The sequence below is a fragment of the Hyaena hyaena genome, unplaced genomic scaffold (assembly GCF_003009895.1).
Source record: "Hyaena hyaena isolate Hyena2069 unplaced genomic scaffold, ASM300989v1 scaffold_681, whole genome shotgun sequence".
Taxonomy (NCBI): Eukaryota; Metazoa; Chordata; class Mammalia; order Carnivora; family Hyaenidae; genus Hyaena; species Hyaena hyaena.
In genome coordinates, this window is record NW_024081307.1 from 51,072 (window position 1) to 78,810 (window position 27,739).

The 27,739-nt window shown below is 47.2% G+C and overlaps 1 protein-coding gene and 1 long non-coding RNA gene across 2 annotated transcripts; one reads left to right on the forward strand and one right to left on the reverse strand.

The window, feature by feature from the left end:
* Nucleotides 1–12: 12 nt before the first annotated feature.
* LOC120220183 lies at nucleotides 13–9,810 on the forward strand. The gene is made up of 4 exons (XR_005525485.1): nucleotides 13–47; nucleotides 3,311–3,412; nucleotides 5,294–5,540; nucleotides 9,539–9,810. It is a non-coding gene; the product is annotated as an uncharacterized LOC120220183 (long non-coding RNA).
* Nucleotides 3,126–27,524, reverse strand: LOC120220180 (zinc finger protein 705A-like). Its single transcript, XM_039217208.1, has 8 exons — nucleotides 27,331–27,524; nucleotides 21,585–21,866; nucleotides 21,240–21,310; nucleotides 8,206–8,291; nucleotides 6,417–6,543; nucleotides 5,428–5,523; nucleotides 4,924–5,006; nucleotides 3,126–4,518 (listed from the first exon to the last, which is right to left on the reverse strand). Exons 4-8 carry the CDS (start codon nucleotides 8,215–8,217, stop codon nucleotides 3,868–3,870), a joined length of 969 nt encoding a protein of 322 aa, XP_039073139.1. The 5' UTR covers nucleotides 8,218–8,291; nucleotides 21,240–21,310; nucleotides 21,585–21,866; nucleotides 27,331–27,524; the 3' UTR covers nucleotides 3,126–3,867.
* Between the last annotated feature and the right edge of the window lie 215 nt (nucleotides 27,525–27,739).

Below are 27,739 nucleotides of genomic sequence, written 5' to 3' on the forward strand. Positions count from 1 at the left end.
GGTAACATTCCTGTGGTCTTGGAGAGAGTCAGGGCTGGGAACTGCAGGTAGTTACTTTGTACAAATTTGCCAATCAATCACCGCTTGCAGAAGCCCCACGTAGATTCTCTGAGCCCACCTCATAATTGGTCATTTTTTTTTTTTTAAATGTTTTATTTATTTCTAGGAGAGAGAGAGACAGCGTGAGCAGGGGAGGGTCAGAGAGAGAGGGAGTGACAGACTCTGAAACAGCGTCCAGGCTCTGAGCTGGCAGTCAGCACAGAGCCTGACGCGGGGCTCGAACCCACGAACCGCGAGATCATGACCTAAGCGAAAGTCGGACGCTTAACCGACTCAGCCACCCAGGCGCCCCCATAATTGGTCATTTTAAAAGACTCTCAAAGGTCATGATTGGGTCCCGCCAAACGCCAAACTTAACGGACACCTCGCAGATACTGAATGGTCAAAACTGTTTCTATGTTATTACTATGCGTATTGTACAATTATGATTGGTGCTTATGTAATGATGCAAAACGTACGATGTGCGCACAGTAACGCCCCCGTCCTTCCCCCATAAAAACCCTGCTCGCCACTGTTCGGGGCTCCACCTTGGTGCCGCTGCGCCGGGAGACGGGTGAGCCCCTGCTCGAGCTTGTGATAAAGACCCTTTTGTTCTTGCATGGGTGCTGGCTCCTTGGAGGTCTCAGGGGACTCGCGATTCGGGCATAACACCCACACCAAAACAGCACACTAATATTTATAGCAGCTCTATCATGATGGCCCCACACTGGAAGGAGCTAACATGTCCTTCAGTGGGTGAATATATAACCAAAACTTAACAGCTGTGAAATGAAAAACACTCAAGTATGAAGCCACCTGAAGACCTGGGTGAAGGTTACATGCATATTTCTCAGTAGCAGAAGCCAGTCTTAAAATGATACATAATGTATTCTCTGTTTATGTATGATCTCAGGGAAGAGGCAGAACTATAGACATTCTAAATAGATAAGTAGTTTCCGGGGATATGTGAAAGGAGAAGACTGAGTAAGTGAAACATTCTATATGGCACTTTAATGGTGGTCACCTCCCACTGTGCCTTTGTCAAATCCCTTACAATCTCACAGCAAAAATAGTAAAACTTAATGAGTTTAAATTTGAAAATAATCCTTTGGGAACTAGATTAATCTCATGGTGAAATAAGAATGTTACAGAATAATTTTTTTAATGTTTTATTTATTTCTGAGAGAGAGAGAGACAACATGAGCAGGGGAGGGTCAGCGAGAGAGGGAGTCACAGACTGAAACAGGCTCCAGGCTCTGGAGCCAGCTGTGTAGGGTCTCTTAACACAAGGTGGTTGGGGTCTACAGACGGTAGTAAAATGAAGGGCGAACCCTTGAGGAAAAATTGTTGGTGATTCAGAATTTGTTTGGATACAACAAATGCCATCCCTCTACATATTTACCTAATTTTAGTAAGAGTTTTTAGAGAGTATAGGTAAGTCAGAGTCTCTAGATGCCAAGACAAGCAGAGCTGGACTAGGAAAACAAAAATTGCAAAATGAAGTTGGAGAATGAGCTACCGATAGTTCAGATAATTGGGGGAAGGCTTAATGAGGGAACAAAAGCCTGCGGGCTCTCACGTCCGCACCCACCAGGCCACGCTCCCAGCTTCGTGGCAGCCGTGCGTGGCCCCCATTCCCGCCGCAGCTTTCGCGTCCCGGTGACGCAAACGTTGCTCTCGGAGATTGTAGTTGTGTGTTCTGACCCCCGGGGGGGCTCCGAAGGGGACGGACTCGGGCCCCCCTTTCCTGGCGGCCCTGGAACTCTCAGGGGCTGGAGGGCCCACAACAAGTGTGCGGAAAGCTGTAAGCTTAATTCTGCCAAAGAACTGATGAGTCACAGGAAGGTTCAGGAGCCAAATCTCACTGGCTGTGACCGTGGAAATTCAAACCCGTGAGGTTTGGCTCCAGGGTCTGAATTTCTAATCACTAATTTGCCCCCTTCAACCCTGGTTCACGCCTCCATGTGTCCCTGCCTGGTCACAGACCCTGGTCGCCAGGCAGGGCGTTGGCGATCAAGTGCTCACTGCCCTCACACGACTCACCCTGGCTGCAGGGTACAATCACTCGTGGATAATTTATTTTAAATGATCTAGGGGCGCCTGGGTGGCTCAGTTGGTTGGGCGTCCGACTCAGGCTCAGGTCACGCTCTCACAGTTCGTGAGTTCGAGCCCATGTCAGGCTCTGTGCTGACAGCTTGGAGCCTGGAGCCTGCTTTGGATTCTGTTTCCCATTGTCTCTGCTCCTCCCCCACTCATGCTGTCTCTCAAAAATAGATAAACATTAAAAAAAAAATTTTTTTTTAAATGATCTAGCAGTTCCAGCCAGAGAGGTGCTCACTTATGGTCCCAGGGGAGTATTTTGGGATCGTGGCAGCTCGGGAGGAGAGCAGAAGGGCCAGGCTGTCCCTGGAGAGCGTCTCCCCTTGAGCTTAGGTGCCGTATTGGGTTTGGTGAGGGCGGTGCACTTGCAGGCCGTGGGGCCGACGCTGGGGAGCCTGCCGCTGTGAGACGCGATGTGGTCCGGAGAAGAGCGCGTCACGGAGCTGACAGGGGCTGCCGTGGTGTCTGACAGGTTAGGGGACTTTCCGGACCAGCTTCGGTCGCAGGACTGCTGGGCGCGCTCGGCAGCGGCCCTGTCTGGGGCTCGGGGAGGCGCCTCGCTCCGGGCTGAGTCCCCGCGAGGAGTGCTCTTGGGATGGACGCCTGCCCACAGGAGCTTCCTGGCCACCTCCAGGGGCCGTGCTGGGTCTGGGACGACCACTGACCGCCGCGGGTTTGCCGGCCCCATGCGGTTCCCGGGGGTGCGGGCGGGGTGCAGACACGCCCGCGGCTTACACTAGCGTAGTGGGCTACGGCCCGGGTCCTCCAGGCCCCCGGCACGGCACAGCGAGTAACCTGTCGGCGAGGTGGGGGTTGGGGGACCCCGCTGTGCCTCCAGGGCGATGGGAGCCTGGAATGAGGAGCTCATGGGTGTGGACAGGGGGTCCCAGCGCCCTGCCGAGCCTCTCACCCACACACCAGGGGGCGCGGCTCAGGCCTGTTCACACCTGCACGGAGAAAACTAGCACTTCAACACAGGATTTTTCAGCAACAGGGTTTATTGTTTAAATATTTACAAGTAATAATCTATGGAAAAAATTTCATTTCCTACAAAGTTCTGCGTTCAATATTCCTGGATCACTTTACTATTTTGCACTGAGATGCCACATTTCCCCTGTGACTAATGATTTTCTCAAAGTCCTGAAATATTTGCTAAATTCTGTTATAAAAGGCTCTTGCGGAGGTTTTTCACCCAGGACTTGGCTTTCTGACGTGAAGCGTAGCTGGTTATCTCCACGTGGACTGCACGGCTGAGGACCGCTGTCCCCTCAGGGTAAGAACGTTAACGCCGGCTAAACCAGCGATCACCGGACGCTCTGGTGTGGGTGGCGCTGTTGGGGACAGGCTGAGCCCTCACGCGGGCCAGTGCCGCTCGCTGCACGAGCGGGTTCTCGAGGTCGTTCCTGCAGGGGCTGCGTGACTCCGGAGCATGCGCCTCTTCCTCGGTGGGGCGGTGGTCACCCGACGTCACGGCACCGCCCCGAGCGCACGGGCCTGGCCGGCTCCTGTCCCCCGAGTGCTGGCGCCGCTGCTGAAGCCCTGTCCACGTTGTCCGCGGTCAGACACTGACGGGAGGGTTTGCCGCGCGGATGTCACACAGGGACCTCTTCCACAGGAGTCTAAGTCGGGGGGAGGAATGCACAGCGTGCAGGCCGGCTGGTGCGGCTAACTGCGAACAGCTGCGGTGGGAATCCGGCCCACACTCGTCACTCTACGGGGCCATGCGGGTCATCTAAGGTCAGAATCCGTACTGGAGGCGGTCACCATTCTCTCCCCGCTGTGGGTCCCCTCGTGCCGTCTGAGCGCGGAACACTGGCTGAAGGCCTTCCCGCAGAGGTGGCACTCGTACGGCCTCTCGCCCGTGTGCGTCCTCTCGTGCCGTCTGAGGGCCGAGCATTTACTGAAGGCTTTCCCGCACAGGTGACACGCGTAGGGCTGCTCCCCGGTGTGCGTCCTCTCGTGCTGTCGGAGGTTGGAGGACTGGCTGAAGGCCTTCCCGCACAGGTGGCACTCGTACGGCTTCTCCCCGGTGTGCGTCAGGTTGTGTTTTCTGAGGTCCGAGCTTTGAATGAAGGCGTTCCCGCAGATGTGGCATTCGTAGGGCTTCTCTCCGGTGTGCGCCATCTCGTGCCTCCGGAGGCTGGAGCAGTTGCTGAAGGCTTTCCCGCACAGGCGGCACTCGCACGATCGGCCTCTAGTGAGAATCTGCTTATGTTGGTAAAGGTAGGACTGGTCACTAGCGGATTTCTGACCCTGTTTACTGACACAGGGTGTCTTTTCTGTGTGGGTTAACAAATGGGGAGTCGACCTGAAACTGCGAGTGAGATCGTCTTCCAAGTCATTACATTCAAGGGGACCCTCTGGAGCGTGCGGCTTCTGCTTTGGGGAAAGAGATGAAAGGTCGGTAAAGCTTTACTTCTATATCTGTACATTCACTTGTCTACACAGGAATACAAATCAGTGATGGTCTCCAAATCAGTATTGCTTGCACACACGCGGTGTGTTACTCCGCTGCGTAAAGATTTTCCCTTTTGTAGCATTCCAGCTGCAGAGCTGAGACACTGATTTTGAAGACCTTAACCCGTTTCAAAGACCAGGCATATAATCAATGTTTATGCACTTGTCTTTCAAGATCTCAGGTTATGGATTTGAGCTCAGATATCCAAAACCTTTTTTTAAAAAAAAGCTTAATCCCAGTTTAATGTGCATTAGGCTATTGTGCTCGCTTACTAACATCCTACTCCAGGTCTTTGCGTCACCAGCGCTCCTACCCAGGGACCTTACCTCTGGCATGACTGTGTGTGTGTCCTTCCTGCTGATGTGATGTGTGGCTCTCAGGTCTTGTTGTTTAAGGGCACTTTCCCTGCCTAAAACAATTGAAAAAAACCCCAAATATTTAGAATGGCATTAGGGGAATGAAAATATTGTAAAGCACCAAGACTCATGGGAAGATGTTTCAAAAATATGCACTTTGATGGGGCCAGTAGGTCAAATGAAGGAATACCCTAGGGATACTAATTGGGTAATTGGCAAGTAAAGATTTTAGAATTGAATTATAAAAAAATTATAATGGAGAGAAGTTGGGTAGGTAGGTAGCGTGAGTTACTGTACGAAAGTTAACTTCAGTAACTACATGAATATGCTCTCCCTAAAGCCAAAAAAGAGGCAAGAAACATGTACTGGGATGGACACGTGCAAGGAATGACGAGAACTGAAGAACTGTGCCCCAGTGTCCTTCATCTGCGTGGAAGGAAATCCCCCCGTGAAGCCCAGGTCACTGCCGCTCACCTGGGCCCCGGCCTTGCAGACATCCACCGCCTTCGTCCCACAGCTCTGCTCCGCGCTCCAGCTGGAAAATCACATCTGACTGGCAATGCTGATACCCTGCTCATTGAAAAAAGGTACATGGATTTTGAATTCTGGGCTGATCAAAGTCCTCTCCTTCCCCAAAGCTAGTACTTATCATCAAGTCCAGGACAGGCTACTGAAGGAGAACACTGAAGTTCCCCCCAGGCAACAACGGGAATAGGAAAAAAACACTGAAATCCAGCAGCAGTGAAGACCTCTGGATGCTGATGCCCAAGTTCAAAGAATGCAGAATACTTAGCCTGCATTATACATTAAATATCTCTACAGTGGGTAGAATGTTATTTAAAAAATTTTTTTAAATGAGAGAGCCCATGTGAGCAGGGGGCGGGGGCAGAGAGAAAGGGAGTCACAGAATCCAAAGCAGGCTCTGAGCTGTCAGCACAGAGACCGACACGGGGCTGGAACTCACAAACCATTAGATGGTGATCTGAGCCGAAGTCGGACTCCTAACCGACTGAGCCACCCAAGCACCCCCGAATATTACTTTTAAACAGACACATAAACCTAAGCTCTACAAGAATAACCAAGTTCTACTGTTTTCATTAGTGTACTTTCAACTCTTGCCATAGTGACTAGAGCAGAATAATTATTTAGAAAATGTTTAATCAGCTTATTTATGCCTTCAGAAATACTGCATTCCCTGTTTTGCTCTTCGTGTGGGAGACTGAGTAGCAACAAAGACCTTAAATTGGGTTTAAGATTACATTCTAGTGGGGTGACAAAGTAGATGGAGCAAAGTATCAAGAAAGAACTTTCTTTCAAGTAAGGTCTATGAAAGATTCAGGGACGACTGTGGAATGAGTATGTAGAAGCTGTTGCAGATACCTGCGGACGGAGGGACTCACTTCCTCCCTGCCCATCTGTCTGTATGCGTGCGTGCACACACACATACACACTGGCAGACTCACCCAGGGAGACCAGATGACGTATGTTCTCCAGCATCACGTCCCTGAACAGCTTCCGCTGCGACATGTCCAGCAGGGCCCACTCATCCTGCGTGAAGTCTACAGCTACATCTTCAAAGGTCACGGATTCCTAAAACATCATGGATATTCGGTTTCAGACAGAGCACTCCCTACAGATGTCCCGAGTGGGAGGGTTGAGATGACAGCACTGGGGGTGGGGGGGTGGGGGAGCTGGGTGTGTAGAAAGATCAAACTGAATTTGGGGTTCCCGCCAGCCCGTTCTCAGCACTGAATTGGCATCTGCCTTTCAGATACATCACAGAGATACATACAGTCTGAAGTACTAACACTTTAGTATAAGGAGGCATCACATGAAATATATTTTATAATCTGGAATTTTTAAAAACACAAGACTTGTAATTATAGGGGCTCCTGGCTGGCTCAGTCAGAACAGTATGTGACTCTTGACCTCTGGGTTGTGAGTTCAAGCCCTATATTGGGTGTGAAGCCTACTTACAAAAGTAAATACATAAAAACTGGTAATGAAGACTTCAGATATGTGATTATAAAACTGGCACTTGAAAATTAACTGAAACTCACTTTCTGATTAATTTCAAGTAACTCTACAGACTCGCCGCAAGGCAAACAATAACCATGACTCGTGCCTTTGAAGCCATGACACTATTCCCATAGATGAACCTTTGATAACCTGTTACGAGTATTGCAGGACCCGATAAACTAATGCATGAAGCTTGTCCTCTCTAAGGAAACATGTATTAAATACAAGCCATTTGCCGACTACTCCTTAAATCGTCCAAGAACCTCAAAACCCAGTTCCATACAGAACGTGGTAAAAGGGGTCTCCTCCTCTCTACAGGATGCAGATGTTCATGAAGTACAAGGTCACAGGGCTCAGCAGCAAGGCTGGGGCCCCCTGAGGCGTCTGTGCCAGAGGATAGACATGGCCTGAGCGGTCCCGTGCTACGGGGACTCCCAACCCCGGTTCTCTCCGGGGCCTGACACCAGTCACCACAGCCTCCCGTCCCGTCCTTCTGCTGAAGGAGAACAGAAGCCTTGTGACTGGTATTGGCTTGTGCGGTCCTTACAGTCTCTGCGGGGTCTTACGCGGTGCCCACTCCTTCCCCTCCATATGCAGCCACAGCTGGGAAAATACTGCTCCCTGTACACTAACTGTAGTTACCCAGTAGTTTTTAAAAGGTTAAGTAACTAAAGGCAAAATATGTGACTGGAGGCAAGAAAAGTTGGTTCTCTTTTTAAGAAGTTTCCCAAAGTACAAATATATTCTATCAAAACTTTAAAATTGGACAAAATGAGTGATTCTTCATGCCTTTTCTGGCCTCCACTTTCTCATGCTCCTTTCACCCCCTGAGGGCCCCAACCAGGACCGGGACTCTGGGCTGTCACAAGCCCCTCCTACTGGACTGCAGTGTCCTCCCCTCGCTCAGCTCTTCATACAGCCCTTTATAAGGGACGATTAGCGCCAACAGCATGATTAGTGAGTGAATTACTTCCCAGGAAGGATGCGGACTAAACTAGAGGAAGAAAACTTCTTTCTTCTTTTCTGTAAACACACAAGCTTAATGGAGGCTGGAATAAACTAGGGATCCTAGAAAGGTTATTAGTTACTGAGAGTTCCTGGCCCTTAGACCATCCCAGAGTGCTGGGAAATTTCACTGGAGCTCAAATCCCTGACCACCCCCTGACTGCACCTGGACTATCCAGGCCACAGACGGCGCGAGGGTATAAGCCGGAAGAGGCGGTCCCCACTCACCAGTGGCTGCATGGCCAATAACCCAGCTGCAGGGGTCCTCCTCTGGGTCCCCGCTCACAGACAGCCCAAGCACTAAGCAGGCAAAGCTGAGGATGGAGAAAGAAGCCATGAGATCCAGTCCTGGGCACAACATCCAGTCTCACCTGTCACGAAGCCCCAAGCCTTCACCTGGATGTGGCCCCCACCCCAGCCCCACCAACGTGCAGTGCGTGTTCTAAGAAATGCAGAGGACTCGCCTCCTCTCCCGTGGTCTAAAATTAAGAAGACTGACTACAGCTGATAAAAGAAAAAAAAAAGTATACAAATATAGATGTCTCATGATACAACACTCAAATACTGAGTGTGTATGCCAGTTGGCCCACAGCATCCAGAGTTCAATTCCCTACCTGACTCCAAAGCGTGGGGGTCCTGGACGCAGCCACACGTCCATTTTGGTTTCCACGTGGAGGTAAATACTGGACTTTCTCAGATCTCGTTATTCTCATACACAAGCAGTGGCTGTCCACGGCCACCTTCTGGAGCCACACCCCCTCCTGCTCTCCCTCCACTCTGACTTTTCCACCTGTCCCCCATGGGCGTGGAGGCCAAAACTAAGTTTGTTTTATGCTCGGATTACTCAATTCAAAGACTTAATTCCGTCTGGAGGGATTGGTGGTACTTATTCTGCTAGTCCTTAAAAATTCCCTGCATCAGAAAGGAAGGGAATAGGAATGCCAATGTCCCTGTCATGTATTGTCCCAATCCTCCAGGCCAAGGACGTTGAGTTAGCTCGGGAGGACTGGGGCTCAGGAGGAAATCTAGCTGCTCTACTTGATTATGTTAGTTATGTGGTAGCTCAAGTTCGTGAAATCCTCTTCTAGATAAATCCTCATTGGCCACACTACCCTGCGTTTCTTACTCCCCCCCCCCCACACGTACAGGTACATGCACATTTACAGATATGTACACAAATGTGTCTGAAAGATGGAGCAAGAAATCCATTTATAAACTGTAAATTCTCCTCTAAAATACCAATAATAATTAAATGTATTTCATGGGAAAATGACAGTGTCATAAGCAAAAATAGGATCAACTCACCCATTTGTACCTGAGGCCCCAAAAAAGGGGAAAAGAAATTTGTATCAAATGTGACTCTGCTTGGATATTTACATGTATTCATTTATTAATTAATCCTCACAATAAAACTGGTGATTTTAATTTATTTACAAATTTAACAAAAGATCTGATGAAATGAGGTTGAAAAAACTTTCTGCATCTTTTGTCTGGAATATCACATCACTTCTGACTTAATGAGGGGCCCTCCACTGTTACCTCTTCTTTTTACTTTTCACAGAAATACACCCCATACTCCGGTCTCCGTACGCGGGAACCACCAGCAGCTGACTTCTGTGTGCCTGCCTTTTCTGTGGCTCTATGTGACACACGTGGGAAAGGAGCTGATCCCTGTCTGAAACAGAACCACGATTCCTAGGGGTTCCCAAATGTGTCTGGGAGCCCTACTTTGGGGATGTACCTCGTTCTTCAGGCTCCAGCAGCATTTCAAATCTCCACGCCTTCTGAATCTACACATTCTCACCTTCCGAAAGACAAGACTCTTCCCTCCTGCACATACTTGTTAGTTTGCTCAGGCTGCTGTAACAGCACCACTAACCGAGGGGCTCAGACCACACGAGTGTGTCTCCTCACGGGTCCGGCGGCCGCATGGAAGATCAAGGCCTCCCTACTCAGCGTGTCCATGGCAGTGCTCTGCACACACTGGGCCGCCACGCCCTCTTCTGACAACGACACGAAACTGACTTGGAGCCCACCCCAATGACCCCTTTCCCCCAGTTACCACTTTAAAGGCCCAATCTCCAAGTACATCCTCGGGTTGGGACTTCACATCTGACTTTGGGAACACAGAATTCAGCCTCTCATGGAGACAAATGACACAGAATGACGCCCTTGCCTCAGTTTTCCCCACAGTATCTACAAATGTGCTACACTCGTGCGCACTGGCAACTCTTTCCTCCTATCAAATGGAAGTCCTCTTACCTCTAAGTCCAATGTGTCCAACCGAATTCCTTTCTCCTGTTTTGCTCAGAACTGTGTTACTCTTTATAACTGAAATCTCCTGTCCCGAAAACAGGTCCATTTCTCCACAATGACCTACCTCATCATGTGCGCTCATTAGATCTCCTGGAACTTGAAACAAAAATCTCCTCTGAACTGATTTTCTCTCCAGCCCCCCTTCCACCCTCCCCGCAGAACCAAACGGGAAGTGCCCACACCCCTCACTCACGACGTCCCCTCCCTCCGACTTACAAAGACCACCAGTGATTATGTGGTAAATCCATGCTGTTAACATCACTAACTGTCTCTCATAAATAAATCCCTACGTGGCAACAAGGAGTTCGGCCCTGACCTCCTTTTCTGAACATCTTCCTGGCGTCACCGGACACTTTAAGTCTCCTCTCCAATCGGTCCTTCTCCCACGTCCTCGGCAAAGAATCCCTCAGTCCTGCTGGGCCGACAAGACTTCCCGTGAGCTCCTGTTCTCCTTTTAGATCATGTCCTGGCAGGTGCGTGCCCTTCTTCAGTTGCCCCAGCTCTTTTCCGGCGCGGTCTCTAAACTGAAAGGGACCAATTTCTTGTCTGGATTCCATTTCTGAACAATCACCTCTGCTTGCAAACTGACATACACCTAAAATGAACTATGTCCAATGATAAGGACTCCACTCCTCCAAATATCAAGTTTATTCCTCCTTTGTCAGAATCTCAGCTAGTGGCTCAATCTGAGGGTTGTTATTTTAAATGCCTTTACCCAACCAACAAACACACTGCTATTGTTTCTAAACTGGGCACTGCTGTTACCCTTCATTTCCACCTCCATCCACAAACTTCCTGCCCCTTATTCCTTCTACTCCAGTCTCAGTCTACATCTCAATTATACAGATACTTTCACTAAACTCCAACCAAAGCAAGCCTTTCCTTTGCCCTCTGCCCTGACTTACACAAACCACTAGATCATGACCTGAGCCGAAGCTGGACGCTCAACCGACTGAGCCACCCAGGCGCCCCAGGAGTCAGTCTTTAAGTCTGGAAAAAATTCTATCCAGTACTTCCCCAGATGGGAAAGCTAACAAAACCAGCTCTGTGAGGTGGCAGCCTCCCCACAAAGAACCTCAGAGTTTCTTTCTAGCTCTCGATAGATCACTCTTTTGCTAGTGATCTGTTTTTATAAGCAGTTGACAATGTCATCAGTAATGTAAACCAAAAGACACACACTAGTCAGTCTGGATGACAGTCAATATAAATCTAGGTGACGCATGCCTTTTTTCTAATTAGGTAAATCATACTACAGATGCAATTAAAGAAAAAAAAGATGATGCCTTTTTTGCTTCTAACAATACCTGTTAGCCTCATTTTAGGCTCACTGCAAACTGAGCCTAAAATACAGACAGTCCCATCTACCTCCTGTCCCCACCGTCAATGCAACACACTGGAGTGCACACTGGTCACAACTGGTGAAGCTACAGTGCTACATCACTATCACCCTAAGTCCTGACATTACACTAGTGTTCACTCCTGGTGCTGGAAATACTACTGGTTTTGGAAAATACGTAATGACATGTATCCACCATTACAGTATCGTCAGAGTATTTTTTACTGCCCTAAAAATCCAGTGCTCTCTCTGCTCGTGCCTGCCCACCACCCTAGTCCCTGGCCACCGATGACTGTCGCCACGGTTGTACCTTTTCCACAATGTCTTGGGTGGGGATCACACGATACATACTTTCCCGACTGGCTTCTTTTACTTAGTAACAGGCATTTACATGTCTTCCATTTTTATCTTGACTTTCTTTTTTTTTTTTTTTTTAAATTTTTATTTATTTCTAGGAGAGAGAGAGACAGTGTGAGCAAGGGAGGGTCAGAGAGAGAGAGGGAGATACAGAATCTGAAACAGGCTCCAGGCTCTGAGCTGGCAGTCAGCACAGAGCCCGACGCGGGGCTCGAACCCAGGAACCGCGAGATCATGACCTAAGCGAAAGTCGGACGCTTAACCGACTAAGCCACCCAGGCGCCCCTCATGTCTTCCATTTTTAGTGGATACACCTGTGAACCACTCCCCACAGCTGCCCGAGCCCGTGTTTTTACATTTGGTGTCTTCATGTGTACCCCTGTCTTTCCTGATTTTCTGGATAGACAGATCTTCTATAGACATAACAGTAAATAACAGTAACTGTTAACACAGAGGAAGCAGTGAAGAAACAAGCTACCTTGGGGCGCCTGGGTGTCCTGACTTCAGCTCAGGTCATGATCTCGTGGTCCAGGAGTTGGAGACCCGCGTTGGGCTCTGTGCTAACTCAGGGCCTGGAACCTGCTTCAGATTGTGTCTCCCCCTCTCTCTGGTCCTCCCTGGCTCTCACTCGATCTGTCTCTCTCTCAAAAATAAACATTAAAAAAAAAAAAACAAAAAACAAGCTACCTTATATTCTACACTAAAAGCGCTGAGAATTCCATGATGCGATCTTCTGAGCACAATTAAAAAAATAAACTAAGCCACAGTGCAACAGTGAAAAAGACAACAACCCAACGTGAGCACCAGGCTTATGGGGCTCCTAACACCAGTCACAATCTTCCTTTTGGGGTGGACACTGGGAGTCTGCATTTTTGACATGTACACCAGGGATCCTGATGTGGGAGCAGCACCCTGAAAAATGTGATACAGTGGCTAAAAAGCTAAAGACAGATTCTTCACATGGATTCAGGTCGCCATCAGACACGGCCAGACTCATCACTCGTTCATCCCTGGTTGAACTGAAATCATCTGCCTCATGGCCATTTGTCTCATTCACAGCCCATGTGCCAGCTGGCTTTACTGCCTCACCCGTGCACAGCCCTTTTTACCCGAACGTGCCTTCCATCCCCACTCGGCATTCCTGAACTTCCCTTCCCCCTTAAGGATCTGCTTATATATCACATCCCCTTGGGGGATGGGATCCCCTTCCCTGAACATTCAGTCTAGTGCTGGTGCCAAACCTCCCCATCTTCCCGGGAGGGCATTTAGGACACCTCCCTGCAGCTGCCAGCGTGACGGTCTCCTCAGAGCTGTGCGGGCTTAGGCCGACAAGGACACTGGCTTGGCGCCTTGCGGTGCCGAGTCCCCATAAGCTGTATGGGATGCGGAGGGATACAGTGAGGTACAAAGAGTAGCGAGAGAACAATTCACGGTATAAACGAAGCCTCCCGATTTAGATCTGTCCACACGGCGCCAAACCGCAGCGCTCTGGCGGCACGTTCTCGCCCACCCTTCCGCCGGAAGCAACACTTTGACGCTTCCAACGGAGGCACAACGGGTTGGAACTACTTTTTGCACTAATCCCGAGTGCTGAACGCTGAGGGCTGCGCTCCGGCGCGCAGGCTCAGGACCCCGGGCTCTTAACTCCCGGCGGAATTCCCGGCCTCTGCCCGGGTGGAAAGTCCTCCTTTGGGAATTGGTGGGTTTTTTCCTCCTCCAATTCAGCGGCTTGGTTTGCAAACTGACTTAAGTCTCAACCTCCACAAGAAATACCTGAAGGGCCCCGAGGTCTTCCCGGGACCCCCAGGGCTGTCCGAGGGCTGGTGTCCCAGTGGTCCTGGGCGGCGGGCAGGGGGGAGTATCTCACTTAGGGCTGACGAATTATCCACGTCAGCGGACGGTCCTGTCACACGACAGTATTACAGCCGGACACCCCCAGGCCCACAGCGTGTGCCTCTGCCTGGGGTGGATGAGGAGGCGGGTCGGCCCCGGGCAGCTGCCCAAGCAAAGGCCGCGTAGGCGGCCAATTCTCCTCGCGGTTTGATCGTGGAAATTCTTGGGCTTTGGTTTTAGATACAGAAAGATTTAAGGAAAAATTACACAGTGACTTTTTATCCAGAAAGCATTTTCAACAGACAAGCATATATAAATGCTTGACCATTCTCTAGAGAGCTCAATAAAAATACTACTTTCAAATTTGGTTTCGTAAAATTGTTTTAAAAAAAATGCATCAGCATTTATACTCTTGTGTCTGTTATTTCTATGAAAAGCAAATTTCCTTGATCAAATTAGGAAGATGTGAATTTTGTTCTTGCTATGATCTTATTTTCAATAAATAAAAACCACCGTGCCAATACTGCTGCTACAGTTATACCTCAGGAGGTCAAAAAGATCTACTGTATTCAGAAAATCAAGAAACTGCTGGAGGGAAGATGGTGGAGGAGTAGGGAGACCCCAAGCTCGCGAGCTCCCTGAACACGGCTAGAAAATATCAAATCACGGTGAACACCCAAGAAATCAATGGGATTTTCTGAGAACAAGCCTGCACATCTACACACCAGAGAAATGACCCATGGAAGGAAGGGACTGCACAGAGTTCGTGGGAGAAAAGAGCTGCAGGCGCTCCCCAGGGGAAGGAGTCCTGGTCTCAGCGGGGAAAGAGGACGGAGAGAAAAAGCGGGGGCGGGGGGGGGGGCATGCAGGGGGCTGCGCACGAAATTGCTCCCCAAACGTCTGACAGGGAAAAAGGACAGGGTTACAAGGGGGCCAGTTTTCTCTAACTAGGGGACACACGCTCCGAACTTCGGGGGTCTGGGACATCTCCCGGGTGGCGCCTGGGAAGCTGATCCGTGGGGGTCAGAGCTGAGACCCGGCGGCTCCGCAGCCCGAGGATCCCTGGGATCACGTGGGGAGGAGAGTTCGGAGGCTAGCAGCGCGCTTGGGAGACGTGACAAGGCCTCGCCTGGAGCCCGTTTGGGAGAGGTGACACAGGCTCGCCCGGAGCGCCTTTGGGAGAGGTGACACAGGCTCGCCCGGAGCGCCTTTGGGAGAGGTGACACAGGCTCGCCCAGAGCGCCTTTGGGAGAGGTGACACAGGCTCGCCCGGAGCGCCTTTGGGAGAGGTGGTACAGGCTCGTCCGGAGCCCGTTTGGGAGAGGTGACACTGCCTCTCAACGGACTATGGACCCTGCAAGCAACATCGGGGCGTCCCACTCCCCACTTAGGAACACAGATGCCGGGAGAGGTGTGCAAACTCGCATGCCAGCTGCGTTGTGATTTACAATGAACTCTGATCCACTGCATGGTCGTGTGACTGTCTTCTGTAACAAACTGGCAGCAGCCACAACGCATGGTGACCCTCCCCAGGAGAAGAGGGCAGGTCTGTGCCGTGTGTGTGTGGGGGGGTGTCTCTGAAGTACGGAGTTTTGAAACACGGCTGCACCTGATTTAAAACACAGCAGTGCTGCACTATTTGGCAGGTGGACAGGCTGGACACAGGGTGGAGCGGGGATATGACAGAAACCAGGGACACAGGCGGCATCACTGAGTGTCTGTGAGGGCTTACTTTAGAGGGGTGGTGCACACTTCCTTCTCCTGAGATGAGAGAATGGGGAGAAGCCATTTTCTCCCTGCACCCATCAGCCGGATCCACCTCCACGGCGCTACACAGCGCCACCAAGTGGAGAACGGAGCTGCTACACCAAGTCCTGCCCCCCGCACCCCGCAGGCACATCTCCAGCAGGGCAACTGTACCTGAAAACCAGCGCAGCAGGCCTCTCCCCCAGAAGATCAGCAGAAACGGCTCGCCCACACCAAATCCACCAAGCCGACTGCCACAAAGCTTCAGCGCTGGGGGAAAAAAGGATCTAGCATCCTTTGGGGTTTTTTTGTTTGTTGCTTTGTTTTGTCTTTGTTTCTTTTTATTTTTTTATAGCATTTTAATTTTATTTATCACTTTTAAATTGTTTTATTTATATATATTTTTTCTTCTTTTTCTTTTTACCTTTCTTCCTATCAAGCTTCTTGTAACAAGCAGTTCAAAACACACCTAGGATCCAGCTTCCTTTATGTATTTTTTAGATTTTTTTGTCTTCAGTGTTTACTTTTTATTTTTTTTATTTTTCTTTCTCTCCAAAATGACAAGATGGAAGAGTTCACCTCAAAAGAAAGAACAGGAAGAAAGGAGGGCCAAATATTTAATCAATGCATATATAAGTAAATTGTGTGAAGTAGAATTTAAAACAATTATAAGAGTATTAGCTGGGCTTGAAAAAAGCATAGAAGACACTAAAGAATCCCTTACTGCAGAGAAAAAAGAACTAAAATCTAGCCAGTCGAAACTAAAAATGCTAGAACTGAGTTGCAATCCCCAATGGAGGCCTTTAAAAAAAAATGAGGATGGACAAAGCAGAGGAGTAAATCAGTGATACAGAAGATAAAATTATGGAAAATAATGAAGCTGAAAAGAAAGGTCATGGACCACAAAGGTAGACTTTGGAAACTCAGTGACTTACTAAAATTGTAATAATATTTGTATCGCAGGAGTCCCAGAAGATAAAGAGAAAGGCAGAAGGTTTATTTGAACAAATTATCACTGAAAATGCCCATAGTCTGGGGAAGTACACAGACATCAAAATCCAAAAAGCACAGAGAACTCCCACTAGATTCAACAAAGGCCGATCATCACCAAGGCTCATATAGTCAAAAATCACAAAATACACAGACAAGGAAAGAATCACGAAAGCAGCGAGGGAAAAAAGGGTCCTTAACCTACAAGGAAAGACAGATCAGATTCGCATCATATCTGTCCACAGAAACAAGGCAGGCCAGAAAGGAGTGGCAAGAAATATTCAACGTACTGAATGCGGCAAATATGCAGCCAAAAAGTCTTTATCCAGCTAGGCTGTCATTCAAAATAGGAGGAGAGATAAAGAGTTTCCCAGACAAAAACTAAAGGAGTATGTGACTATTAAACTAGCCCTGCAAGAAATTTTAAGGGAGATTCTTTGGAGGGGGGGAACAAAATCCAAAGCAACAAAGACTACAAACAATGGCACTAAATTCATACATTTCAATAATCACTCTGAATGTAAATCAACTAAATGCTCCAATCAAAAGACACAGGGTAGCAGGGTAGCAGTGTCAAAAGACACTAAGCAGTAGCTTGGTTGGTTAAGCATCTGACATCGGCTCAGGTCATGATCTTGTGGTTCGTGGGTTCAAGCCCCATGTCGGGCTCTGTGTTGACAGCTCAGAGCCTGGAGCCTGCTTCACATTCTGTGTCTCCCTCTCTTTCTGCCCCTCCCTCACTCATGCTCTGTCTCTATCTCAAAAACAAACAAACATTAACAAAAATTAAAAAAAAAAAAGACATAGGGTAGCAGAATGGGTAAAAAAATAGATTCCATCTATCTGCTGCCTACCAGAGACTCATTTTAGACCTAAAGACACCTGTAGATTGAAAGTGAGGGGATGGAGGACCATCTACCATGTTAATGGATGTCAAAAGAAAGCGAGAGTAGCCATACTTATATCAGACAAACTAGATTTTAAAACAAAGACTATAACAAGAAATGAAGAAGGGCACTCTATCCTAATTAATGAGTCTTTCCATCAAGAAGATCTAACAATTTAATTATGTTCCCAAAATGAGAGCACCCTAATATATAAATCAAGTACTAACAAACATAAAGGAACTCACTGACAATAATACAGTAATAAAAGGAGACTTTAATACCTTTAATACCACTTATAGCAATGGACGGATCTAAGCAGAAAATTAACAAGGAAACAGTGGCATTCAATGACACACTGAGCCGGATGGACTTAACAGATACATTCAAATCATTTCATCCTAAAGCAGAACACACATCCTTTTCCAGTGCACATGGAACATACCAACTCACAAATCAGCCTTCAACCAGTACGAGAAGATCAAGATCATACTATGCAGATTTTCAGACCACAGTGCTACAAAACTTGAAGTCAAACAATACAAAATGTGGAAAGCCCTCAAATACATCAAGGATAATAAAGAACATCCTACTAAAGAAAAAAATGGGTTAACCAGGAAATTAAAGAATAAAAAAATTCATGGAAGCAAATGAAAAGACAACGGTCCATAACCTTTGGGATGCAGCAAAAGCAGTCCTGAGTGGGCAGTATACTGCAATTCAGGCCTATTTCAAGAAGGAAGAGAGGATCCAAATACACAACAGAACCTTAAATCTAAAGGAGCTAGAAGAGGAACAGCAACTGAAACCTAAAACCATTAGAAAAAAAGGAAATAATAAAGATTAGAGGAGAAGTAAACGATATAGGAAAAAAAAAAAACAACCCCAAAAACAGAACACATCAATGAAACTAACTACTGGTTCTATGAAAGAATAAACAAACTGATAACCTCCTAGTCAGGCTTATCAAAAAGAGAGGACCCAAATAGATAAAATCACAAATGAAAGAAGAGAGATCACAATCAACACCACAGAAATACAAAAATTATGAGAATACTTTAAAAAATTATATGCCAACAAACTGGGAAATCTGGAAGAAATGGACAAATTTCTAGAAACTCACAAACTACCAAAACTGACACTGGAGGAAAGAGAAAATTTGAACAGACCCATACATAGCCAGCAAAGAAATTAAATCAGTACTAAAAAAAATCTCCCAACCACCAAGAGTCCTGGGCCAGATGGCTTCCCAGGAGAATTCTACCCAGACATTTAAAGAAGAGTTAATACCTATTGTTCTCAAACTGTTCCAAAAAACAGAAATGGAAGGAAACTTCCAAACTTATTCTACAAAGTCAGTGTTAACCTTGATTATAAAACCAAAGACCCCACTAAAAAGGAGAATTACAGGCCAATATCCCTGATGAACATGGATGCAAAAATCCTCAACAAGGTACTAGCAAACTGAATTCAACAGTACATTAACAGATTTATTCACCATATCTAATGGGATTTATTCGTGAGCTACAGGGCTGGTTCAATATTTGCAAATCAATCAACGTGATACACCACAATGATTTAAAAAAAATAAACCAAAACAAAACCATATGATCCTGTCAAATGATGCAGAAAAAGAATGGCCAAAATATAGTATCAATTCTTGATAAAAACACTCAACAAAGTAGGGACAGATGGGACATACCTGAACATCTTAAAGGCCATTTATGAATGACCCACAGCTAGTATCATCCTCACTGTGTTGAAACTGAGAGCCTTTCCCCTACGGCCAGGATCAAGACAAGGATGTCCACTCTCACCACTACTATTTAACACAGTACTGGAAGTCTGTGTTAAAAACATATGAATATATGGGGGGTGAAAAGAGAAGAGAGAGAAACAAACCACAAAAATGCCCAGCAAATCGTATAAATCAAGGCTTTGTTTCAGAGTCAGTTAACTACTACCTTCCAGAGGCCACTGACTTGTATGTTTCCTTTCCAACAAGACCACAGAAATGTGGCTCCTTGCCTCCATGAGCATCATCTTGAGAGAATACTAATTTCCTCCATCCTCTACCATACAGAATCTTGCATATTTTACTTAAAACTGAGAACATTCCTTTAAGAAAAACGTGTTTTACCATTTCTAAGACACACCTTTGTTAAAAAGTGTTTAATACAAAAAACAGACATTTCAAAAACTTCAAAATGTCTATAACCCCCAAACCCACGTTCCCAGAGAGAATCATGGTCAGCGCTGTGGTCCCTGGACCAGACTCCGATTCCAGCAGAGGTGTGTCTATTCCCAAGCTACTTATTCTCTTAAACTCAGTGACATCTTCTAGCCCTGCTCTGTACCAAAGTCTATGATTAAGTCATGGAAGATCTAAGAAGCTCTCTGTCCAAATACATCATCAATGCTGATCACATAATAGGTGACAGGCATTTACTTATACTCTGGTCATTTATTCAGACCTTATAAGTTTGCCATTATTATCTTCACTTTCCCTCTTAGAAAGCCAACTTGGAGAGGACTCACATGATCTGACAAAAACCATACAGCATATAATTTACTCAACTATTTGCTCATATTTATCTGGCTCAAAAGCCTGTTGCCTGACCACAGTTTATGAGTTATGTCCTCATGGTTTCAAATGTCTCAGAAAAACAGGAACCCCAGATGGATCACCACTTGCAGAAAGAGAAAGGATAAAAAGGGTGGAGGGTGTGTAAGTAAGGGTAGCGAGAAAAGGGATGGAGTCCTTCGGGGGCATCGCTCCCACCCTTCAGTGCATAAGGCTGGCCTGGAGCTAAAGGGGACCAGAGGAGAGCAGAACTTCCTGCAGAAGAGCCTTTGCATCCTCCCTTTTGCCATGGGGTATGGACTTCCAGGAGCTTGAAGGTTTGGGGTCTGGGCATGAGGCCAACAGAGAAGATGTGTGAGGCAGAGGGCCAGCCTTCAGTGGTGGGAGGAATATTTGGCCCCAGTGGCTGCAGTGAATCCATCCTCTCTAGCTGAGACAATACTTGGGTTGGGAGACCATTCACTCTCCTCATACTGAGTTTCTAGAGCTTCTGAAGATGCTGGACAGACTACTGCCATAGGGATCCATCGGCTGAGAAGTTCACCAGTTTTAGGTGGTGGAACCCATCAACTTCAGAGAGGGCCATCACGGGCCCCTCAAGGAAATGTCCACAACTCCCAGGAAATGCAGAGCCTTCAGCGTGGACAAGCACTACCTATCTGTCACTGAAGGCAGGAAAAGGATCCAAGCCAAGGTTGTGTTGGAAGAATAATGAAGAGAAGTCAGTTTCCTCAAAGATCTATGACTCGGACTTGGACATTTTAGAGTTGTGCAGTTCTAGATTTGTCAGGAATTGGGGAAGTGTGGTGACTCGAAGCATCCTCAAGTGTGCAACATGCAACCAGAGTTTAATCAGGCGGGGGCATCTCTATTCAACTTCCTTAATTAAAGGTGGAATGATTTCAGAACCATTTATGCCTTAGATCAGAGGCATCCCACACTAAAGGACTGGAATCCTCATAACACGTTTCTCCAGAGGAGATGCCTCACAGTAGGGACCTCTCCCTGCAACAGCCAAACATTCTGATGATTAAAGGACTAAAATCAACGGTCTTCAACTTGAATGAGAGAGTGGAATGACTGATGTTCAAGGCTCTTGAACGGTATCAAAGCTCCACTGAGCCATGATATATACACCCTCTGAAGAGCCCAAGATGGGTTTTGTGTAAGAACTCCCCTTCACGTCAAGCATTTTCCAAGTAGAGTCTGTACATACCCTGTACGGTGTCAGGTACATGTCTCCACAGTGCAGAACGCTCAACTAGCATCTTCCAAAGCCTACAGACTCTGTAGAGGAAGAGAACGGACATTCATCTCCAACACTGACGAGAGGCCACGGTCTCAGCCCGGGCCCTGCTGCCCTCCTCCATGGCTACAGGCCAGAAAGTGGTTGGATATCTTGTTCCAGGTGTGCTCTAAGCTTTCAGACCAATATGTCCCCTGTTAGTGCACTGGGACTGTGACCCATGGCTCTACAGCCTTCTGAGGGACTTTCCTCAGCTTCTAGGTACTTGCCCTTCAGAACGGTGAGAATATCCCTCCCCTGCACACTGGTCCATACCTGGAAATCCGAACCTCTTCTGTAATGCACAGAAATGAGAATGTCTTCAGCATCACAGAGACAGGCAATGCCAAGGTGATTACCAAGCTTTGCTCTCTGCCCGTTGTATGCATGTACTGTGATGAAGAAATTGAATCTTTTGCCTTCTTGGGTGAGTTGAAGGGTCTGAGGAACTGGAGAGTTGTTTAAATTTCTGGGGAGGTGACAGCTGGATTCTGGGTACTGTAGCCTCTTATTTTCCTAGGAGTCAGCCAGTGGAGAGGACAGAGCTTTGATTCAGATCTGAAAGAGAAATTCTGTGTTAATGCACGTATGTGACAACTGGGGAACAGGAGCCAATATCCAGGACACTTCACAATGCCCAAAAGATTCTCTATAAATATGAATTACCGACTGAGTTATCCAGAGCAGATGGGGGAGTCCAAGGACGGGGAAGGAAGATCTGGGGAAACCAGTAACGCACTGGCCATGGGGTTATGTTAGATTTTGCCTTCAAGGCAAATTTAGACTGAAACGTAAAATTATGTTTTACCTTTAGAGTTTTTATTCAAAGGAAACCTAGGGATGGCCAGGGAAACTCTACACATATGGGCAGGAAAGTCCTATGAGTGGGAAGGCAGACTCTCCATAGGCATCACTGAGCTTTGTCACGTTTCCAGGTGGCGGGCATCAAAGAGGGACATGGGTGAATGAGAGTCATAAATAAAAAGCAGCTCAGTAGCCGATTACTTCTTATATTATGAAAAATCCCAACTGGGTCCCACAACCTTCCCAAATGTCCTATGTTAAACAGTCATTATTTTGAGGCAGGAAGAAGTCCTCCTACAGCACAACCCTGACATTAATTTTTGTGCAAACTACTGCCATGAATTCATTGGGTTTAAGAATTCAACTCCATGAAAAAGACATGAAAAAAGAAACCAACACAGTAGCTATTAAAAAGGAAGAGGTAGGTGTGAAAAAGCAACTGAATATTAATATTCAAACCCTTTGCCTTGGAGCAAAACATCTTTAAAAGTTATCCAATAATTTGAGTAATGGATAGACAACAAATTATTAAAAACCTTAAGAACAGGACTTGAAAGTAGAATTAGAAGGATGGAAGACATTATAAGACAAGGGAAGAAGGAAAAATGACTTGGCAAAACTGCAAAACTTCCAAAAATAAAATAAAAATCACTTAAAAGAGACCACATTGGGAGAGAAGAGAAAGGAACAGACACTGCTGAAAAGTCACTCAATAATGTCACAGACAGGCTTAAAATGAGCAAAATGAAAAAGGATTAAGTAAAAACTATTGAAAGCTGTGAAAGACAAGTCTGCAACCTAGAAAATCCATGTCTGGTAAATACAACAAAGGAAATTATATGACAAAAAATAAGTTCATGAATTATTTCAAAAAGAAGTATTAGAACATACAAAAAAGGAATCTGTGAATGTGTTAAAATGCAGTGTTTGGAAACACATATATAGAGCAATACAAAATAAAAGTGCCCCCATCCCCATAAAGTGTGTAATTCACAGAGGAAGAATGATCTGATGATCACAGTAAAAACTCAAATGAGGTATAAGAGGACATTCACTGAACAAACTGTGACCCGTGGGAATGCCTGCAAAATCTTCAGGGGAACCAAATGTAACCTTTAATCCTATAACCAAGTAAACTCTTCCTCAACTACCACAGGAGATAGATTCAGGGAAGATTTGGGGGCGGGGGGGGCGTCTGGGTGGCTCAGTCTGTTAAGCTTCTAACGCTTCAGCTCAGGTCATGATCTTGCAGTTCACAGATTTGAGCCTCAGGTCAAGCTCTGTGCTGACAGCTCAGAGCCTGGAACCTGCTTTGGATTCAGTGTCTCCCTCTCTGCCCCTCCCCTGCTGGCACTCTGTCTCTTTCTCTCTCAAAAACAAACAAACAAACAAACATACATACATACATACAATGTAGCTATATAAGCAAACTTCAGAAGCAATAAAACTAATTTAATGGTTCCAAGTTATCCATTCATTCACACAACACTGTACTAACCAAGTTCACACCCAACCAGGAATAGTTACAGTCTTTGGTGACTTCAGGATGGGTGATTACACAGCTCAGCCCCTCCCTCGAGATCTCTTAAAATAGCCCCTGGGAAGAACCCCTCTGCTTCCTCAACATCACCCCAACATTCCTTAGAGCACTGCTCCCCATTCAGACTTCCCAGCCCTTCCCAGGCTATCTGAACGTAGCTGCTGAGGTCTCAGGTGCAACACTTGTGTCCTCCATACCAAACCATGTTCTCTAGCAGACGTGTCAATAAAAATGACTGGTATCTATACCCATCCACCTGTCTTCCTTTTATTTCAGAACTGCAGTCTGGAAAAACGGTATTAAGTGAGCTCCCTCAAATCCCAACATCAGTGATGGGCCAAGCTACTCCAGGTGCTAGGGAGATAGCAGTTTACAGGTTACCCAAAAGAGTCTTGCCTTCTTGCCTCCTACCTTCTAGCAATACATAGATTGGAAAGCAAAGGCAGAGAATACAAGAAAATAGCTTTAAATATTAAAGAAGTATAAAACCAGAAGAACTATACCTTTCAAATTAATACTGTAAAAACCTATAGAAATAGAAAATTATTTAATACTGTAAAAACCTATAGAAATAGAAAAACCTATTGATCTCATTTGATCACAAATCAAAATTCAATCTTTCATAACCTTTAACATCTGGCACATCCAAAGCTATTCAGAAAAGGTGAAAATAGAAGAACGCTTATAATTATTCCAGAATTTCATATATGAAAGCATCATACTCTCAAAGAGAAGATCTCCCTTTACAGTGCACAGTGGTCCCTGAATACAAAGGGCTTGTGACAAGGATGGAGGAAAATGTCACATTTATAAAACAAGGAATTTGCAACATCCCTATACACGATAAGCAAGACCAGAAGACTTGATAACCACAGAAGACATGAAATGCCAACTGAAAACTAAGTGGAAAGTCTCTCTTTTAAATAAAATTAGCATAAAATTTTTGAAAGGTACATTATGAAACATAGTAATAGTTGAATATATTACATAAAAGTACCAATGGAATTATTCACAGAAAATGTTATCTTAAATATTTAATTAAAGATTAAAATAAATGATACAAGCACCTACCTCAGGAAAAGAAATAAAATGAAAAGATTACTTGAGGAAACCCACAGAAGGGAGTAGGGAGAAGCAGGAAAGAAATTACTTCTAAGTGAAAAAAAAGTGCAGTAAAAACAGAAAATGTAGATCAATGTGTTCAGTGGAACCTGCTGTGATGAAGGAAATGCACTGTTATCTACATTATCCAACACAGCAGCAACTAGATCTATGTCGTTACAGGGCACCTAAAATCTGGGGCACCTGGGGGGCTCAGCAGCTTAAGCACCCAACTTTGGCTCAGGTCATGATCTCGAGGTCACGGGGTCTGGGTCCCATGCTGGGCTGTGCTGACGGCTCAGAGCCTGGACGCCGCTTTGTTTTCTGTGTCCCCCTATCTCTCTGCCCTTCCCTCCCTCATGCTCTCTCAAAAATAATGCTCTCTCAGATGGGATTTTCTGCTCATTTCTTGAGAACACTCTCCTATCCCAGTGAAGCCCACACATTCTGCGGCAGCAGTGCGTCTATGCACTGGACTGATCGTCCCTTGAAGACACAAACCCGTCTCTGCTGATACCTTTCATTTTCTCTGCTCCTGAATTTCTCAAACTCTGCCCTTCCTGGACCCCCATCTCCCCAAACAGCACTCTAAGTCCTTCTATAGGCTCCCTTCACAGAGCCAAAGCACTTCCTCCTTCCCGGAGAGATACTTTTGTTCCATATTTGGCTAAAAAAGGCTGGGACCAGGGGCGCCTGGGTGGCTCAGTCCTTTGGGCGTCCAACTCTTCATTTCAGCTCAGGTCATGATCTTGAGGTTCATAGGATCGAGCCCTGTGTGGGCTGTGCACGGACAGCATGGGAGTCTCTTTATTTCCCTCTCTGCCTCTCCCCCGTTCACACGGGCTTATGGACTCTGTCTCGCAATAAATTAATCTGAAAAAAAAAAACCCAAAAAAGTCTGATCCCCTTCTTGTCAAGCTGCCTTGTGACTCCCTGCACGTACACTGGGGCAGGCGAAGAGGTCAGGAGGAGAGGCCAGTAGAGCCGAACTGTCCTCACGGGAATCACAGGGTCTGGGTGGGATGCTGGCAAGGCTTGCACTTCTCACTCCTACTCCTAAAATTGACAGATCGCATATCGGGCTCCTGAGCAAGAGCCACTTCTCTTTCATGGTTTCAATCACAACCTCAAATGTTTAACTCCTCTTTTGCAGAACATCACAATAAACTACCAAAAAATGTGTAATTAAGACCTAATTAGTAGCACTATAAAACATGGAAGAAGGTCGGCAATAGAAACAGCTGAGTAATTTATCCAATTATGAACAGATGGGCTATTTTTCAACAAAGTTACACAATAATCCAACTCATCCTTGGTCATTTCCAGAGAAAGGACACAGGAAATATATACATACTTGACTGGGAACTAGTTCACAGCTCACTAGGTTAAAAGACCATATAAGAAGAGAAAGAAGATAGGGAATAATAGACTAATTGGTTAAAACTAGGTTTTGACTGTTAATATTAAAAAATTACCAATATCCTTATCAAGAGCACATTGAAAAAGTGTACAATTATTTACTAAGCACCAGATTACTTTCAACATATAATAACTATAAAGCCATTAAGACCTCATCATTTGAATCTGACACAATACATTTAAAAGGGGATAAACGTTGGAAATTAAAAACAAAATTCTAATGAATTTGGGATCTACCCTTCTTTTGCCCCCATGGCAACTGTTGCTCAACTCCGCCCCCTTCTGTTCTCTTCCACGTCTCTGATCTTTTTTAGGGGTCACTTTCATTTACTCCACTGTTTCTAGCTCATGTCATGCTCTTACTGTTACTTGGTCTTAAAAGCCCATGGAACCCACTTCCCTATCCGCAATTTCACAGCTGCTTTTTCCTTTTCTTTTTAAGAATTTTAAGTGTTTATTTTTTTGGGGTGGGGGAGAGAGAACTGGGAAGGGGCAGAGACAGAGGAGGGCACAGAATCCGAAACAGGCTCCAGGCTCTGAGCTGTCAGCACAGAGCCCGATGTGGGGCTCGAACCCACTAACCGCGAGGTCATGACCTGGGCCGAAGTCTGACGCGTAACCGACTGAGCCGCCAGGCGCCCCTCACAGCCGCTTCTTCTCCTCACTCTCCTTGGCTGCACCTCCCTGGTCTCTCTCTTTCCCCTCATCCCCCCGTCCCACCCCCACATTCACGAGAGGAGAATGAAGATGCTCCTGCCCGGGGAAGCACCCTTTCTGGGGGCTCATCGGGAATGTAAACACTACCCGACAGGCACAGCCAGCAGGATGGGGTGGACAGAACAAGGGGTGTCACAGGACAGCGGCGCGGGAAAGCCCCAGCCGGGGCCTCGGGGCCTCCCTGAGGAACTGACTGCGCGGACTGCAGGGAGCAGCGGGGCCGGCCGGGGAAGGCGCGGAAGGGGGAGAGGCACCCGGAGGGGGCTGGGGTCTGCACAACCGGCGTCAGGAGAGCAGGGCGTCCTGGTGGTGCCGCGAAGGGCAAGAATGCACCTCGCAAGTGGGGACTGGCACGCGCGGGACAGGGCGCCGAGAGAGTTGGGGGAGCCGCTGAAGAGAACGGAGGCAGCTGGGGTGGAGACGGCCTGGGAGCCAGGTTACCGGAAACAGACGCGGATCCAGTGCGGCAGCACAGCGTCTCCGGACCCGGCCGGGCTCCCCGCGGGCGGGGCTGGCGGATGAGGGGACTGTGAAGTTCGCGGGCCCCCGGACTCCGGGTGCGGAGGACGGCACGCCGTGGGCATCAATGTGCCAGCCGCACCGAGAAACGCCGAGACCCGCTCCGTAACAGGAGCCCTTCCATCCGGGAAATCTGCTTCCGGGTCGGCCGGAAACGGCGAGCTCGGATGGGGCGGGGCCCGGAAGGAGGGGGCTTGGGCGTGGCTTGTTCGCATGTACGCCCCGCCCCCGGGGCGTTTCCCCTCCGCACGTTCTTCCGCCCGTAGAACTGGGGCCAGCGTTTGCACCCAGGTGGATGTGTTGAGTGGCGTTTGGGGCCGGGCTGCCGCAC

Bases quoted from the DNA above. Each gene is read 5' to 3' on its own strand.
- LOC120220180 (XM_039217208.1), bottom strand. The intron at 5,524-6,416 runs GTGAGTCTGCCA...TTCAATGAGCAG, and splicing joins ACGTCATCTGGTCTCCCTGG to GGTATCAGCATTGCCAGTCA. The intron at 4,519-4,923 runs GTAAGGTCCCTG...CTTTCCCCAAAG, and splicing joins CACACACAGTCATGCCAGAG to CAGAAGCCGCACGCTCCAGA.